Raw genomic sequence first — 17,032 nt, forward strand, 5'->3', positions numbered from 1 at the left:
TATTACATACCCTATTCCCAAAATTAAAGAAATACAATTTAAAATTATTAATGGATTATACCGTTGAAATTATTTTTTGAAATTAAATTTAACATGGATTGTTGATGGCTGTTATATCTGTGGATCTGTCAATCATCTGTTTGTGGAATGTGAGAGTGTATATGTGTTTTGGGAGGAGATCAGAGATTGGCTGAGAGACAAGGGTGTGGAAATGTCCCCATTCTCTATAGAAGAGATCAAATTTGGTATTTTTTTATAAATGACTGTAACATAGAAATGTTTGTCAACATTGTTATTCTTCAGGCAAAACATTTTCTACATAAACGCCTACATTTTCTAATTGGCTTAATGGTTTACAATTATCTATCAAATCTTGGAGGATGATTAAGAGTACAAAACCCTACCATGAATTGATTAACGTGGACCCCGACTTAAACAAGTTGAAAAACTTATTCGGGTGTTACCATTTAGTGGTCAATTGTAAGGAATATGTACTGTACTGTGCAATCTACTAATAAAAGTTTCAATCAATCAATCAATCCCTTAAATTGATATCTTTGTTGAAAACATTTAAAGTGATTTAGGTAGACATTTTTGTCTTCTTTTTCTTTTCTTTTTTTCATATTTTTATTATTATTATTTATTAACATTTAATCATCTATCTGTATTTACTTTTGTTTTCTTTCCTTGACATGTTTTGCTGATGTCGTGATTTGCTCAACCTGATGTGTAGATTGTGAGTTATGTTGAAAGTGCCTTGACTTTTGTGTGCATTATTAATGTATGTTTGTTGTTCAATGAAATAAAAAATAAAAAATAAATAAAAAGGATGGCCGTGGCGCCTTCTTTCTGACGTCACTTCCTGTGTGGGGCGCGGTCTTTCTGACGTCACTTCTTCTCCAGACTCAGTTTGTAAACGATCAATGGGTCCATACAAAGCTAAGAGCCGGAGATTCAAGCGTGTAAAAAATTATCCGAGGAGGGGGACATTAAACGATAATGTGGCTGAAAGGAGGCTAAATAAATAATTATTCGTTTAAAGGGTTATCCGGCTTAGTGTAGACATAGCCTTTAGTTTTACTGTGCGGGGTTTTTGCCGTCTTTGTGCGCCCGGATAAAGACGTCTTCGGAGTAATGACTCCCCCTCGTGGCGTCAATCAGGACAGGTGTGCGGATGATTCCTCCTGTCGGCAGCGTGACAGTGGAGGAGAGCAGGTAGGAGCTGAACATGTTGTTTGTCTTAAAAGGTTTGTTTTGTTCAGTGTTTCATTGAAGCCGGACTGTTTATTAGGGACACTTACACGCGGGTCTCCATGCGGATTACCTGTCAGGTGCGCCGCCTTTCATTCCTAATGAACAGCTGGAGGCACAGCTACGTACTTTTGGAAAGTTTACTAGTGAATTTAAAAGTTGTAATTACGCTGCAGGGATGGCAAACTCGATCATGTGCAAGTTTTCATGTTTTTGTCTTCGCCTGATCAAACTCTTCCTTCAAAGTAAAAGCATGGAGAACGTTACTGTTTGGTGTATGCGAGCTCGGGCTGTGAATCTGTGGGCACCACACGATTCGATTCAAAATTGATTCTCGATTCAAAATCAATGTTTTTTTTAATATACAACATTGGTTGCCAGTTCTATGATTAACTACGCTCCTCCATAAAAAAATAAACAGCTGTGATACATTTCTATATTACTTGAAAGTTAACTGGTTTTGTTATATACAATCCTACCCAAACGAATACAAATAAGGCAGCAAGTATTCCACACTTCTTTTCTAAAGTACCGTATTTTTCTGACTATAAGTCGCAGTTTTTTTCATAGTTTGGCCGGGGGTGCGACTTATAATCAGGAGCGACTTATGTGTGAAATGATTAACACATTACCGTAAAATATCAAATAATATTATTTAGCTCATTCACGTAAGAGACTAGACATATATTTCATCGGATTTGGTGATTAGGAGTGACAGATTGTTTGGTAAACGTATAGCATGTTCTATATGTTATAGTTATTTGAATGACTCTTACCATAATATGTTACGTTAACATACCAGGCATGTTCTCAGTTGGTTATTTATGCGTCATATAACGTACACTTATTCAGCCTGTTGTTCACTATTCTTTATTTATTTTAAATTGCCTTTCAAATGTCTATTCTTGGTGTTGGGTTTTATCAAATAAATTTCCCCAAAAAATGCGACTTATACTCCAGTGCGACTTACAGTATATATGTTGTTTTCCTTCTTTATTATGCATTTTTGGCCGGTGCGACTTATACTCCGAAAAATATGGTAGTATTTACAGCAGATATGATCATCTACATCAGGGGTGTCAAACTCATTTTAGCTCAGGGGCCGCATGGAGGAAAATCTGTGAACACGTGGGCCGGACTATTGAAATCATGGCATGAAAACTAAAAAATAAAGACAACTTCAGATTGTTTTCTATGTCTTACTGTGGCCAAAAATAGAACAAACACATTCTGAAAATACTACAAAAAAATATAGAAAAAAACAGTAAAGTTTAGATCCATGAAGGAAAGAAGAAAGTGAATGAATGTTTATCACTGAATACATTTACATATGCATAAAAATGTGTTTTATTTATTTATATATTTTTTATGAATGAAGTAACGTTTATGACAACCTTTTTCCAAAACACAATATAGAATGTGAGATATAACAGGATAATGCATACATTTATCATTTGTATTCAAAACGGTTACAAAAAAGTGGGACCCCAAAAATGTACTGTGGGACCCAATTTTTATGACTTGATGGGGCCCCTGGAACCCCATTTTGAAATTTACTAGCGCCAACGCTGTGGCCTGCGGTCCGGTTCTAATACTAACCAAATATCATCCCGTGGGCCATATCTGGCCCGCAGGCCCTAACTTTGACACCCCTGATCTACATCAACAATATGATTTGTCTAATTGGCTAAACGGGCCAGATTAAAAACATTTTTATTTATTTTTTTAATCAATCTTTGAATTTTTTAATCGATTTAAGAATAGTTACAGATAAAAATCGTGATTCATTCAAAAATCTTTTTGACAGCCCTAATACGAGCCCAACAAAAGATAACAAAATAAAACAAACACTTACAGTACAATTTCCACTCTTGCTGAGTGCCGACCGACGGGACACTCCGATAATTCCGTTTCAAAGAAGATTCAATCGCAATCCTCATGAAGGGTTAAAAAAAAGTTGCCGCAACAAGGGTCTTTTTTGCCAACTCGGGGGATGTGAAAATCAACCAGCTTTTCCGTCCATGGCCACATCTGTCTACTGGCAGGTGAGAGATGCATTAATTATAATCTAGAATTTACTTGCAGCAAGTTTGAGACAAAGCAGAAGCAGCCGCCGGCTCAGTTTGTCAACAATAGCAGCGTAAACTAGCATTTGCTCAGTGTTATCAATGCGCCGCTAAAATAGTCCGTCTGCGTTAGCGATTATAATAACAAAATCACTCAAATTTGATTAATTTTCAGGTCATGACATGAAAATGGAGTATTGTTTGCGCTTTCTGGAGGGTTTTATGGGCGCAACATGGGACCCTCGATCTTTTGACTTAATTGTTAGCTATTTATTTACAATTTTAAATGCTTAAAAAAGCCAAGCATATGTGTTCTTGTCTTACATAAGGATTGTGACTAATAAACAGCACATCACTTTCTAATTTGTGCGTATTTCCAGTATGACTGATCTAATAATATGGTCAGAGTGAAGAATTGTTACTACGGTGACGTAGAATCTACGGAAATTGCCAAAGATATTCGAAGCGGAATCTTCAAAATGGCCGACTGAATTTGTGACATTCTGTGATGTTTAGAAGGTATTTACACATACTTTCCGGATTGTAAATACAATTGGCTATGGTTTAATGGATACAATGAAACACAATTGATATATTATATGTTCAAAATAAAGCATGTCTTGAAGGAGACATCGATAAAACGGTAAACACACCCGCAGCGTGTATAGCTCTGGCTGGTTGTTGTTTTTCCAGTACAAGTGAGTACATATTGCAAATGAATGCTAAGTTGCTAACGTTAGCATGTGCTTGATTTCCAACTTTACCATTTCACCACTTAAATACATCAGAAACATTGCTTGTTGTCACTAAACAATCTTCCATTTTGAACATTTGTCCCCTGTCTGCTGGCTCCAGGAGGACCGCCTGCAAAACCGGATGCCATCTTTGCAATTCGCGAGCGGATCAGTGCGCATGAGATATTGGAATTTAAAGCATGACTGTTGAAATGCAGTATATGTCATAATTAGTCGCTGCAGTTCCGCAATTTGTCCTCTGTGCTTTTTAAACGAGCCTTCAGGTCTCACTGGCATAATTTCTTTCACTAACAATCACATGGCGTTAAGTGTTGTCTTGAACTTAATTAGTTGTCAAGTTCCCTGAAGGCAACGTGATGGGGGTACCGCCCAAAGACATCTTATAAGTAGACGCAGCATTGGCTGCTGTGACGCGAGAAATTTGGCCGCCATCTTGAAGTGGTGATGAGGAGCCGGCGAGCAGCCTAAACTGACAGTTGACAGGTAGAAAACAAAGATGGTGTTCAGCGTTTTCCTGCTCAAATGAGCGGACTGTTGAAAATAGGAATTGGGGGATTACTTTTCACAAGTAAGATTTAACATTAATGTACTATTGGTTGTATTTAGTGAAAATAATATTACCACAGAGTTGAGAAGGAGCAAAGATCTTCAATGGTACTGAAATCGTAGCTGCTAGCAAACAAGAGTATGACCATAATAGAATTGCTTGTCAATGAAATTAATTAAATTTAAAAATGTCATACTTGAATAACATAAAGTTGAAATAAATGGTGAAGATAAAGATTGTAAAAGCCAACAGGGGTAAAAGTTAGGACCACAGTCCAGATTGTGTGTGTGTGGGAGGGTGTGTGTGTGTGTGTGTGTGTGTGTGGGGGGGGGGGGGGGGGGGTGTAATATATGTTAGCTAACTAGACAATCAGATGGACAGTGGCTATACAGTATTATACAAGTCTAAATTTAGTCAAGCTTCAAGTAACAATATTCAAATACTAACATTGTTGGGTAAGACAGAATTTGGTTTTATTCTGAATCCAGTGAAACAGATTGGTGGTTTTAGCTGATATAAAGACTTTCAGGTGTTTATATATGTTTATGTTTAAGTATTTGGCAGACACTTTTATCCAAAGCGGCATACATAAAAAATACATACAAAACAATCACTGTAAACATTATCATTTAAGGAAAGAATGTAATACAAAATATAAATACAAAGTATCAAGACAGAATGAACTCTCTGCGGCTGCAGCAACAGAGATACAGTCTATAGGTCCCTAAAATATATAGATATCTAATGTAGTCATACATTGTTTATGTAGGATATACGCATGTATATATAATCTAATCATATTGTTTCTTGAATTTAAAAATAGCTGACCGTTTTTTTCCCCCTTCCCTGGGAGTATATTCCCAGTTTTGATCTTGGACGTCTGGTCACTTATAGCATATACGAATATTCTATTACTGTTAAGCAAACTATGAATAATAAAACACGCCACAACAAGTGTCCTTTATCATAGCTACACGTATGACCAAAAAACGTGTGAAAATCAGTGGTATTCAGCGAGGTAAGATTAACTAAATGCGCTGACAGTTCATTGCTCCTGCCAAATGAATTGCACTGAGTGGAGCGGATCACCACTCCAAGATGGCGGCCCTGCGTCTCGTCAGCGCCAGTAGGCAGTAGCGCTAGATGCTGCGTTTACTTATAAGATGTCTATGGTACCGCCCCTTATCTTTTTTCAGAAATGTCTGTCACGAGGCCACGCCCCTCGCACGTCTTCCATTCAGTTAAAAGGTTGAAAAAATGTGAAACTGAACAAAAAATTTAAACTGTAAAAATTAAGATTTAAATCAGAAAAAAACAGAACCTCAAATATCAAAATATATGAAAGTGAAAAATGAAAATAAAGAATTCAAAGTGTGAATCAAAATTCTGGTCAACCTAAAAAAGTGTGTGCATTTATTTTTATTCATAATTAACTGATGTATTTTGAAAATTCAAAATCAAAACCTGAACTAGTTTCAAAGTTATTCTTTATCTAGTACAAAACGTTTGGCCCTAATTTAGCTCCATGTATTTCAAATAAATACACGTGTGTTTGTGTGTGTCAACAGTCAGTCACACTGACTTCCTGTTTGTGTGGAGACGGGGAAAAAAAGACAAACGCCACAAAAAGTTGCTAAATAATGTATTTAAATAAAAGACAAGCATATTCTTTGTGTCAGCATTTGTAAAGTCACATGTTTGTTTCAGGACATGCTTCATTGTCAGTGGAGTTGAACAGGACACTGTCTCCCTCTGCTGGTAAAAGGCAGAACAGCTCCACAGGATGACTTAAAAGTTCCACATCCTCCAACAGGACACATTTATTATTTGAACAAAGCATTGGAACAAAAGTGTAAATATTCCATCTTCACGTGAGGTCACTGAACACTTGTGTTTTCTAGCAGTGAATAACCATCATTAGCATGGTTAGCATGCTCTTAAAACTGCTTGACGTTTTAGAAGAAATACCTTTTTAAGTTGACACTCTGTATCTTTCAAATGTTTAGCTGACAATCTAAGGAGTCATGGTGTAGTTACTTGCTTATGTTAGCTTCTGAAGCGCTGATGTGTGTTTGTGAGTGCCAAATTGTTTAATTGTGTTTTTTTGGCCTTACTTGATGTAATTGAATCTTGCTGCATGTTGACATGAATCATTTAAACAGATTTAATTCCGTATTAACTGCATGCGGTAACACGGCGTGTCGCTCCACTCTCAGCTACTCGCCTTGTCCCTCGGGTGGCTGAAATGCAACACAAGCAGAGAAGTTGTGATGGAAACAGTTTGAACCTGTTGGTTGTGATCTAAGTCACGGCAGAGAGGACTGCCGTTGGGACAGACAGTATGAAACCTATACCTTGGGCCCAATGTCGCGGCTCTTGGCTCGCATCTTGTTGGTGAGCGACTCAGCCACGTCAGCTCTCTCTTCGGCCTCCTCCAAATCGTGCTGAACCTTCCTGAATCTGGCCATGTGCATGTTGGCCTGCTCCTCCTGAAGGAGACACGAATGCTTGAAACAACAATAACCGGTGAGTCGTCACTGGTCATGACAATGGCGGCGGACTCACAGCTTCTTCTGCGTGACGTTTGTAAGCCTTCATCTTGATCTGGAGCTTGTCCACCAAGTCCTGCAGTCGAAGGTTGTTCTTCTTGTCTTCTTCAGCCTGAAAGAGGCAGCAGTCAGTGAAAGTCTCTCTGGCAAGGACCAATCAGTGAGAAGGTTGTGGTACCTGATAGCTAAGCTCTTTGACCTTCCTTTCATATTTGCGGACTCCTTTGATGGACTCAGAGGATCGCTTTTGCTCTGCTTCCGTTTCAGTCTCCAGCTCACGAACCTGAAGAAACATATTTTATGGAATACTAAGTTAAGCTAACTGTTAATATCTGATCCACTCAAAGGTAAGGTGTAGTCATAGTACATAGTCATGACACTTAAATAATTTGCTAAACCTATCATATTTATACCCTGGCCTCCAGCTTCTGTATCTGTTTCTTCCCACCCTTCATAGCCAAGTTCTCTGCCTCATCCAGGCGATGCTGCAGGTCTTTGACCGTGATCTCCAGGTTCTTCTTCATCCTCTCCAGGTGGGCGCTGGTGTCTTGCTCCTTCCTCAGCTCCTCAGCCATCATGGCTGCCTGCACATGCAGCAACAGCGTTCAGAGTTCCGAACACAAACAGAAAGTTGATGGGAGCTCCTTACGTCAGTGATGGCTTTCTTGGCTTTGTCCTCCGCATTCCTGGCCTCCTGAGCAGCTTCTTCTATTTCGCCATGAAGCTGAGTAACATCTATCTCCAACTTCTTCTTGGTGTTCAGGAGACTGGTGTTCTGTTGATGTCAAATCAGAACTTGGTGATTGAAAACCCACAAAGACAACGGTCAAATGAGAGTTCTAATGAAAAACACCTGCGAATGAAGAAGGCCTGCACGCTCGCTAGTATCAATCAGCTCTTGTTCTGCCAATTTGCGGCTTCGTTCTGTCTGCTCCACGACTCCTCGAAGTTCCTCAATCTCGGCCTGCATCAAAGTGGTCCTGCGCTCCATCATACCCACTTGCTCCTTCATGTCATCGTGGCTTCTTAGTGAATCATCCAAGTGGATTTGGGCATCCTGAGAACATATTTTGTTTTCTTACAGTAATTTCATTTTGTTACACAATGCTCTTTTGAGTCAAAACAAAGCAACAAATATTCACACCTTCAGTTGCCCCTGGACATTCCTCAGCTGTTTTAGGGCTTCAGCCGCCTGCCTGTTGGCATGACTCAGCTGAATCTCCATCTCGTTCAGGTCTCCATCCATTTTCTTCTTCACTCTTAGGGCGTCGTTCCTGCTGCGGACCTCAGCGTCCAGATTGGCTTGCATCATTTCTATGACTCTATGGTTGTTCTTTCTCATCTGGTCGAGTTCTTGGTCTTTCTCCACTATCTTCCGGTCCACTTCAGCTTTCACTTGGTTCAGCTCCATTTGAATGCACAGAATTTTGGATTCCTCTTGTTCCAGGGAGGCCTGAGCAAGCAAACATTGTCACAGGTTACACTAGTTGATGCTCTTTTCAAATGACTGATGGCAAGACTTGGCTACCTCAGCTTCCTCCAGCGCAGTTTGCATGTCATACTTTTCAGTTTCAACATTCTTCTTGAATTTCTCCAATTCATGAATCATTTTTCCACTTTCCCCAAGCTGTTCTGTCAGGTCTGCTATCTCCTCTGGGTTTTTTATGAAACTCATTTTATGAAGCGATCTCTCAAAAAAATTATTCTACAAATGTTCAACTTACGTTGCAGGTTTTTGTTTTCCCTCTTCATTGTCTCCAGGTGGTCCAGGGCCTCCTCGTAGGAGTTCTTCAACTTGAAGAGCTCTGTGCTTAGTGATCGAGATTCCTTCTGAGCACCTTCAAGCTCGGCCTGAGACTCTTCATACTTCTGCTTCCACTCTGACATAATCTGTATTCATGAAAACGATAGGATCTTCTATGTTAATGACAGGAAGTATTGAGTCAGACCTCCAACCTACAATCCAAACACCTTATCAAAGTTTCTTTGCTTCTTGTCAAGTGTAGCGGCTAAGCTGTTGGACCTTTCCACATCAACCATGAGATCCTCCATCTCGTTTTGAAGTCGCTGTTTAGTTTTTTCCAGCGAGGCACACTTTGAATTTACCGCCTCAATTTGTTCTTCGGCCTCTTGGAGCCGCTGTGCCAGCTTTTTTCTGTCAGAAATGACTTATTTCAGACTTTGTGGTCAGTAAAATTACTCCAAGTAGGAGCCTTAGCTTACTTTGCTTCCTCCAGCTCCTCGGTGCGCTGGATGGCATCCGTCTCATATTTATTCCTCCAGAGGGCTACCTCGGTGTTAGCTTTTGATAAAGCACGCTGCAACTCCGCCTTAGCCTCCTGCTCTTCCTCGTACTGTTCACGGAGGAGATCGCAGTCGTGACGAGATGATTGAAAACTGTGCGCCAGAGCGTTTTTGGCCTATGGGGAGATACATCCGGTATGAATAAACTCTACAAATAGCATAAAAAGTGTCTACAGTTGTGAGCTTTGATTACCTTAGTTTCCTCTTCCATAAGTCTTTTCAGGTCATCAATTTGTGTGGTGAACCCCTGCTTTCCTCTGGTCAGCTGGGATATGACACTTTCTCTCTCTTCCAGTTGCCGGGATGACTCGGCTAAGCCAAGTAGGAAAATATCAGTTTGACTTTCACAGTATCCTTTAAGAATCACCTCATAAGTTCAACTTGGAGCACATAGTGAACCAAAAACTCACTGTTTATTGGTTGATTAGGGTTTAGAGTATGTTAGTTTGGGCACCTGAGGGTGATTAACAGGCTAGTTCAATTCAAAGACATAGAATCCCCGTACCGTTCTCATTTTGAAAACGGGCCCTCTGATTGGTGAGATCTGAAAGGCTTCGCATGTTATCATCGTTCTTGGTCTTTAACTCGATGAGCTGATCCTCCAGGGAGCGGCAGGTCTTCTCCAGGCTGACCTGTGCAAGTTGAAACATTAAATTTATCACAATGTCTTCAGGATTTTGAGAGCATTAACTGTTCTCACCTTGGTTTTAGCCACAGTTTCCATGTTAGTTGCCAAGTCATCAATCTCCATTTTGAACTCGCTCTTCTCCTTCTCAAGTTTTTGTTTGATTCTCTGTAGGTTGTCTATCTGCTCTCCGAGCTCGGCCATGCTGTCCGCCTGCTTCTTCCGCAGTGCGGCGGCTGTGGCCTCGTGATGCAGCGTTGACTCCTCCAGGTCTCGCCTTAGTTTCAGAAACTCCGCTTCTCGCTTCTTGTTCATTTCAATCTGAGCGGCAGTGGCTCCTCCGGCCTCATCCAGTCTCTCGCTGATCTCCTCGATCTCTCGGGCCAGGTCAGATCTCTGCTTCTCGATCTTGGCCCTCATGGCACGCTCAGCCTCCACTTCTTCCTCCAGCTCTTCAATTCGAGCCTTGAAACAGGAAAAGACAGGGCATTATACGAGTTACTGTCAGTGTGGTTCATGTTTGACTAAAAGCCTCTTTACATGGAGTTCCTTCAACTTCTTTTGAAGCTGATTGTTGATTGTTTGTTCATTTGCAATCTTGTCGACTAACTGGTTGTTTTCAAACTCTTTCCTGTGGTGACAAAAATATTAATGTGAGGTTCAACCGTCCACTTGTTCCTTTTACACTAAAACAATTCATCCACCTACTTCTTCATCCTCTCCTCCGACTGCTGTTTGTCATTTTCAACGTCCATTAGGGACTCTTGGGTAAGTTTTATGTCCCCTTCCAGCTTCCGCTTAACCCTCTCAAGGTCCAGGCGGATTTTCTTCTCCTGCTCAAGTGAACCTTCAAGCTAGAGAAGAAGTCAAGCGGCTCAAACCAGGTTATATGAATGAATGAACGTTTTGTCATTAGCTGCGACTCACGTCATCCACTTGCTGCTCAAGCTTTGACTTGGCCTTCGTTAGAGAGTTGACTTTGTCTTCCTCAGCTTGCAGGTCATCCATGGTCTGCTGGTGGGCTTCTTGAAGGGCCTTCTTTTCTTTGCTCAGCTTGCTGATGCTTTCTTCCAGACTTGCCAGCTCTTCCATTAGATTTTTTACCTGCAAGAGGGAAAACATTATCAAGAGTGTCATGAATGTCATCTGAATAATGTCCAAGAATAACACCTTGTTTTCAGTGGCGTGTTTCTCTTTCTCCACTTTTGCCAAAGTTATTTCAAGGTCGTCAATGTCCTTCTTAAGCTCAGAACATTCGTCTTCAAGCTTTCGCTTCTTGGTGGTTAACTCAGCATTGATTTCCTCCTCGTCCTCCAGCCTCTCGGTCACTTCTTTTAGTTTGGCCTCCAGCTGGATTTTACTTTTAATCAAGCCCTCGCATCGTTCCTCTGCGTCACAGAGGTTTTCAGAGTCCTAAGTAAAAGAAAAAAAGACATCAGAAAATGACACACAATGTTTCATCAGCAGCTATAAGGCACAGTGACACTCACAGATTGTACTTGAAGTTGGAGATTATTCTTTTCCTGTAGCAGAGAAACCATTTTTTCCTCCAGATCTTTCCTCTTGGACTCTGACTTGGCCAGGTCCTCCTTACATTTGATGAAGTCTTCTTTCATGGTGGCCATTTCCTTTTCTGTCTCAGCGCTCTTGAGTAGAGGCTTGATCTTGAAGAAGAGCTTCATCCATGGCCAGTGTTTGACGTTCATGAACGAGCGCAGATTGTATTGTAGAATCCAGACACAATCTCTGTCAGAACCACAGATGACATGTTTTGGTCTTTGCACAAATCATTGCATATTCATTTTTAAATGTTTAACCTCTTACTTTTGAGCAATCAAGTTAGAGTATTCCTTTCTCATTAGGAAACCGCGACAAACAGCCTGTGTCTGTGTCACAAGCGAAACTAGTTTGTCATCTCGCAGCTCCTCAAGAGTTCCCAGTAGACCAGCTTTGAAGAAAACCTGGACACAAAACATCCTTTTATATTGAACCCATGTGGAAAAAGTTAAGAACGTATACCTTGGTCGTGCCAAAGCGATACTCAGTGTGATCGACGTCAATAGAACCCAGGAGCTTCTCGGAAGCTTTCTTGCCATCGATGAATTGTCCCTCTGGGATGGCGCTGGCGTTCAAGATTCTGTATCTGCTCGTTTTGAATGAAGACAACATTTTGAGACTTCCCCAAATGTACATGTAAGTAAGTTACATTGTACTTCTACAGGCACCATGACTCGAGGCACATCTATGAGTATATAAAACAGGATTAAAGGACCTCTGCTTGAAGTCGGCGTACAGAATCCTGCTGGGAAATCCTTTCCTGCAAATGCGAATTCCTTCCAGCACACCGTTACAGCGCAACTGGTGGATAACCAAGTGGTTGTCCATGATACCTGCCAAAAAACAATGTGGGATTTATTTTGTGTTAAGTTCTATTTTTAACTACATATGTGTTGTACCTGGGGTTTTAACCTCATTTGGAATCAGACAACGTACAAAGTGTGGGTGGGTACTTCTCAAGTTAGTCATCAGCTTCCCGAGATTTTCCTATGAACGATATATTCCAAGGGGATGGTCAGCATAATATATAGTAAAGTTAATTTTGCTAATAATTGTTCACATAATGCTGACATAAATTCTTTATACCCTGAAAACTGCGGATACTGTCTGAAAGGAGCCACCCTTCTTCTTTCCACCTTTCTTCGCACCTTTGTCACCACCTGAGTCTACGAGACAGAAACAAAGAGTTTTGAGGACGTCACGGTGTACGTCCCTGTGCAAGTGTCTCACCTCCTTCAGCCCCAGAAAATGAGGCATAGAGGAAGGACAGCAGTTTTAAAGAGGACTTCTGGTACAGCTGCACCACAGACTCGTTCAGTGGGTCCTTGTTCTTCTCCAGCCAGCCGGAGATGTTGTAGTCCACAGTGCCGGCGTAGTGCACCAAGGAGAAGTGAGCCTCAGGCCTGCCTTTCACCACCTTGGGCTTTTGGAAAGCATTGTTTTTCCCAAGATGTTGGTCATAGAGCTTGTTCTTGAAGGAAGTGTCTGACGCCTTGGGGAACATACACTCCTCTTCGAGGATGGAGAAGATGCCCATTGGCTGGTGAATAGAGAAATACAGTTTTGTCATCGTGTCTGACCAGAGGCACCTTTTTGACTGCGCACGTGTATCTCACCTTCTCTATGAGCTCGATGCAGGCTGCCAGGTCCATGCCAAAGTCAATGAACTCCCAATCAATTCCTTCCTTTTTGTACTCTTCTTGCTCCAGCACAAACATGTGATGGTTGAAGAACTGCTGCAGCTTCTCATTGGTGAAGTTGATGCACAGTTGCTCCATGCTGTTGAACTTCATGAGCAAGTTCACTTTATGAGCTCTCTCCACGATAGCCACACCAAAATGAGGTAACTCACGTCAAATATTTCAAATCCAGCGATGTCCAACACTCCAATGTAGAACTGTCTTGGCTGCTTTGTGTCCAGCATCTCATTGATGCGTATCACCATCCACAAGAACATCTTCTCATAGACAGACTTGGCCAGAGCGCCAACTGCATTAGCGACCTGAAGTAAGAATGGGTTACGTTTGTACATCAGCTGTAGTCAGCACTTTGTAGCTATTAGGGCTGCACAATTCTGAGAAAAAAAAATATTTGCGATTTTTCTGTCAAACATATTTTTGTCTCAAGGCGCCACACATTACAACAATATGCAATTATTTACCTTCAAACATATTGGGCTTTATGCAGACAGACTTAGAGCTTTTGTTTACGTCATGCTCTTAAACTGAAGACATAATCAGTAAAATATGTACAGTGTTTAATAATGTAATCATAATGTATAGTAATAATGCAAGTAAACATTTAAAACAGGGATGTCAAAGTCATTTTAGCTCAGGGGCCGCATGGAGGAAAATCTATTCCCATGTGGGCCGAAATGGTAAAATCATGGCATGATAACTTAAAAATGAAGACAACTCCAGGTTGTTTTTCTTTGTTTTACTTTGGCCAAAAATATAACAAGCACATTCTGAAAACGTACAAATCACAAATAATCCTCTGGACAAAACACTTCAAGTTTGTTGAAAATTCTGGGGAAATTGGTGCAGCTTCAAAAACACAATGAGCTTAGACTTGGTCTCAGTGTATCTACAAAGCAAGGATTAAACTTTAAATCACAGTCTTTCTGGGATTGAACAAAAAACACAACATGTAAACTCTTCTAGGTATCAAATACCTCCTTTGTCATGTCCATCAATTCAGTGCTAACTCAACAAACCGTAAGAAACAGAGGTAAAAACTATATTCAAAGGGGTTAAGGGTTCACTTTTCTCGTGACATTTTGGGGCAACAAAGGTGCCAAATGACGACGTGTTTGAAGCAGAAGACATAAAACGGCAGGTTTTAAGTTTCATGTGGGTCGAGGGTGAGGAGGAGCCACAGTCACCCTTTACTGTGTACCTCTTGCTTGGCCCTGGTATAAACCGTTTGCTTGCCTTACAGAATTGCTATTGTGACATGCAGTGGACACATTTAGAACTGCTGTTTCTTCCGTTAAAAAAAAAAGGCAGCGCATTTTAAAACTTGGCAAACTCATCACGCGGGCCGGATAAAACCTGTTCGTGGGCTCACTGTGTTCACTTAATTCATCTAGCTGTGCTTCCATTGCAGTTTTTTCGCAAAATAAAAGTGGCATTTAAAAAGTTTCGATAAAGTACATTTGCGATTTGTAGGTGTTTCCACTAAAGGGTGTTTTGCGTCATGAGCCGTAATTCTCGTAAACTCTCATCCCGCGAGACTTTACTTTGAGGAAGATATTGCAGCCACCGCTGCTGCCGTGATGTCAGTAGAAGACGAAGGCAGCGGGTGATCGCTCAAAGGCAACGTCCGTACGGCCCCCTCGACAGGGTTCGGGCATGTGGGTCTCTCCTCGCCTGTGAGTTTGCTCTATTGCGGGGAAGGGACCTGCCAGATGACAAGGTGCGGCAGGTCCGCCTCGTTCGACCTCGGCCGACCAATCAAAGCGAGACCAAGACGACCCCTCTGCCCAAGTTGTCCTGCATTGCCGCCCCGTTGGATCGGTATTTAGGTGACCTCTAAATGCGAAAAAAATGTTTCCATCATGATTTCGCGAAAAACTTCAAAATCGAAACGTCTCAAAAACCATCTCATGAGAACGCAAAAATGTTTGGGATATTTGAAAGTTTTTTCGAAAAATGTGTTTCCATTACCAGTTTTTGCGCATATCTACGATGCACAGATTGAGACTTCTTTCTCCCTGTTTGAAGAAACGCAAGGCTCAATAATTGTGATTGGCAAAACTGTCTGTCACTCAAATGCCGGTGACGGCGGAGAAAAAAAAACCTCCACCTTTTGCAGTTATGTTATCGCACTGATTAAAACCTCAATGTCGATTCGATGTCAATTAATCGCACAGCTCTAATAGCTATTGATGTTCTAAACCAAATCCAGTACAATCCTAGCAATTGATAAGTATATGGACAGCACCTGCTTTCTTGGAATACCCTCTGGTTATTGTACTTCTTCACACCCCTTACTGACATCCTTCTTAACCTTTCAAGGTTCAAAGTAGTCCTTAGAACGCTGGCTAGCTTGCCAATTCAAACTGACGTGGCATTGGAAGTGGTACCTGGGGAACCGTCTGGCCCTTTGTGACGTACTCATTCCCTACTTTGACGCGGGGGTAGCAGAGGCCTTTGAGCAGATCGGCGGAGTTCAGCCCCATGAGGAAGGCCACTTTGTCAGCCACTGAAAGAGAAATGACAACCTCGTTGCTCATGTCAATCTCTTCATTGATAACAGAAAGACCGTAGCTTCACCCTCGGTGCCGTCAGGCTCCGCCTGCTCCTCCCGTTGCTTCTGCTTGAACTTCATGTTGCCGTAATGCAAGACTGCACCCGTCAGCTTGTAGATGGACATCTTCTCTTCATTGGTGAAGCCCAGGATGTCCGTGGCAGTCTGTTGGATGAAAAATGGGTTAACTGTTCACATTTGAAGGCTGGCACCTTAGAAAGGAGAGCTAGCTCACGTCTGTAGCTACAAGTTCTTCTTTGTCGTCAATGCTGGCCACAGTTATCTGCCCCTGACTTATCAAAGGGAAGTCATAGGGGTTTGTAGATATCAGCAACATTTCTGCACAAAAACACAATTACGTTTCTTTAAATGTCTTTCCCAGCATTATGACTTCCTTTCGTGTGTTCTGAGTACACGACCTATGAGCTCTGGTTTGTGTCCAGTCATAATCTGGTAGAAGATGTGGTAGCTTCTTTCTGCGGACAACTGAAATGTTACTCTTGACTTCTCCAGCAAATCTGCAGCAAAGAACAACATCTGTAGCTGACAACTACACATGGGATGGGCATTAGGTCTTTGGAATGATGGACTTACAAGTTTCAATATCAGCTGAAGCGAGTTTGCCCGATGTTCCAAAGTGAATTCTGATGAACTTTCCCTGAAAGGTAAAATCCATAAAACCAAGACACCATTGTGTAGTCTCAATGAAGCACGGACTAGGTACAGATGATAGTCTTAAACCTTCTGGGATTTCTTAATTTTATAGTCCTCCTATAAAATTGGCAGTACCGTAGGGTTCAGCTTCTCCAGTACACGGGTCTGGGATCCACTCAAATATTGACACTGAATTATTAATTTTAGTCTTGATTTTAATCATATTCAATAATTACATCAAACCTACTCACAGTTTAACAGGATAAACCTGTCAAATGATATGAAAACATTTGTTAATCACATATTCATACCAAGGCTTAGTTCAGGGTGATCACAAAAATTATCAAACGTACTGCAAAAGAAGTGACTCAGGAAAAACGAATGAAAAATGTTTACATGCAATTACGCAGTGCTAAATTATTGTATCTCAAATAAATTCAATACAATTTAAGTGCAAATTAAAATACAGCTCC

The 17,032-nt window shown here is 41.1% G+C and overlaps 2 protein-coding genes across 2 annotated transcripts in view; one reads left to right on the plus strand and one right to left on the minus strand.

The window, feature by feature from the left end:
• The window catches only part of LOC133652725 (alpha-1,6-mannosylglycoprotein 6-beta-N-acetylglucosaminyltransferase B-like), a 651,209-nt gene that overhangs the window by 300,574 nt on the left and 333,603 nt on the right, over window positions 1-17,032 (plus strand). The window lies entirely within an intron of this gene.
• Window positions 6,262-16,602, minus strand: LOC133652089 (myosin heavy chain, fast skeletal muscle-like). The gene is made up of 33 exons (XM_062050464.1): window positions 16,500-16,602; window positions 16,325-16,423; window positions 16,141-16,244; window positions 15,932-16,070; window positions 15,742-15,860; window positions 13,507-13,656; window positions 13,271-13,441; window positions 12,885-13,194; window positions 12,741-12,820; window positions 12,554-12,641; window positions 12,370-12,487; window positions 12,117-12,240; window positions 11,922-12,058; window positions 11,588-11,843; window positions 11,268-11,510; window positions 11,025-11,201; window positions 10,806-10,951; window positions 10,638-10,728; window positions 10,173-10,562; window positions 9,978-10,104; window positions 9,666-9,784; window positions 9,392-9,588; window positions 9,140-9,323; window positions 8,893-9,058; window positions 8,697-8,821; window positions 8,313-8,621; window positions 8,022-8,225; window positions 7,818-7,943; window positions 7,582-7,752; window positions 7,347-7,451; window positions 7,185-7,280; window positions 6,974-7,108; window positions 6,262-6,859 (listed from the first exon to the last, which is right to left on the minus strand). The coding sequence occupies exons 1-33, from the start codon at window positions 16,579-16,581 to the stop codon at window positions 6,836-6,838; spliced, it is 5,112 nt and encodes a 1,703-aa protein (XP_061906448.1). The 5' UTR covers window positions 16,582-16,602; the 3' UTR covers window positions 6,262-6,835.

The sequence above is a fragment of the Entelurus aequoreus genome, linkage group LG06 (genome assembly GCF_033978785.1).
Source record: "Entelurus aequoreus isolate RoL-2023_Sb linkage group LG06, RoL_Eaeq_v1.1, whole genome shotgun sequence".
Taxonomy (NCBI): Eukaryota; Metazoa; Chordata; class Actinopteri; order Syngnathiformes; family Syngnathidae; genus Entelurus; species Entelurus aequoreus.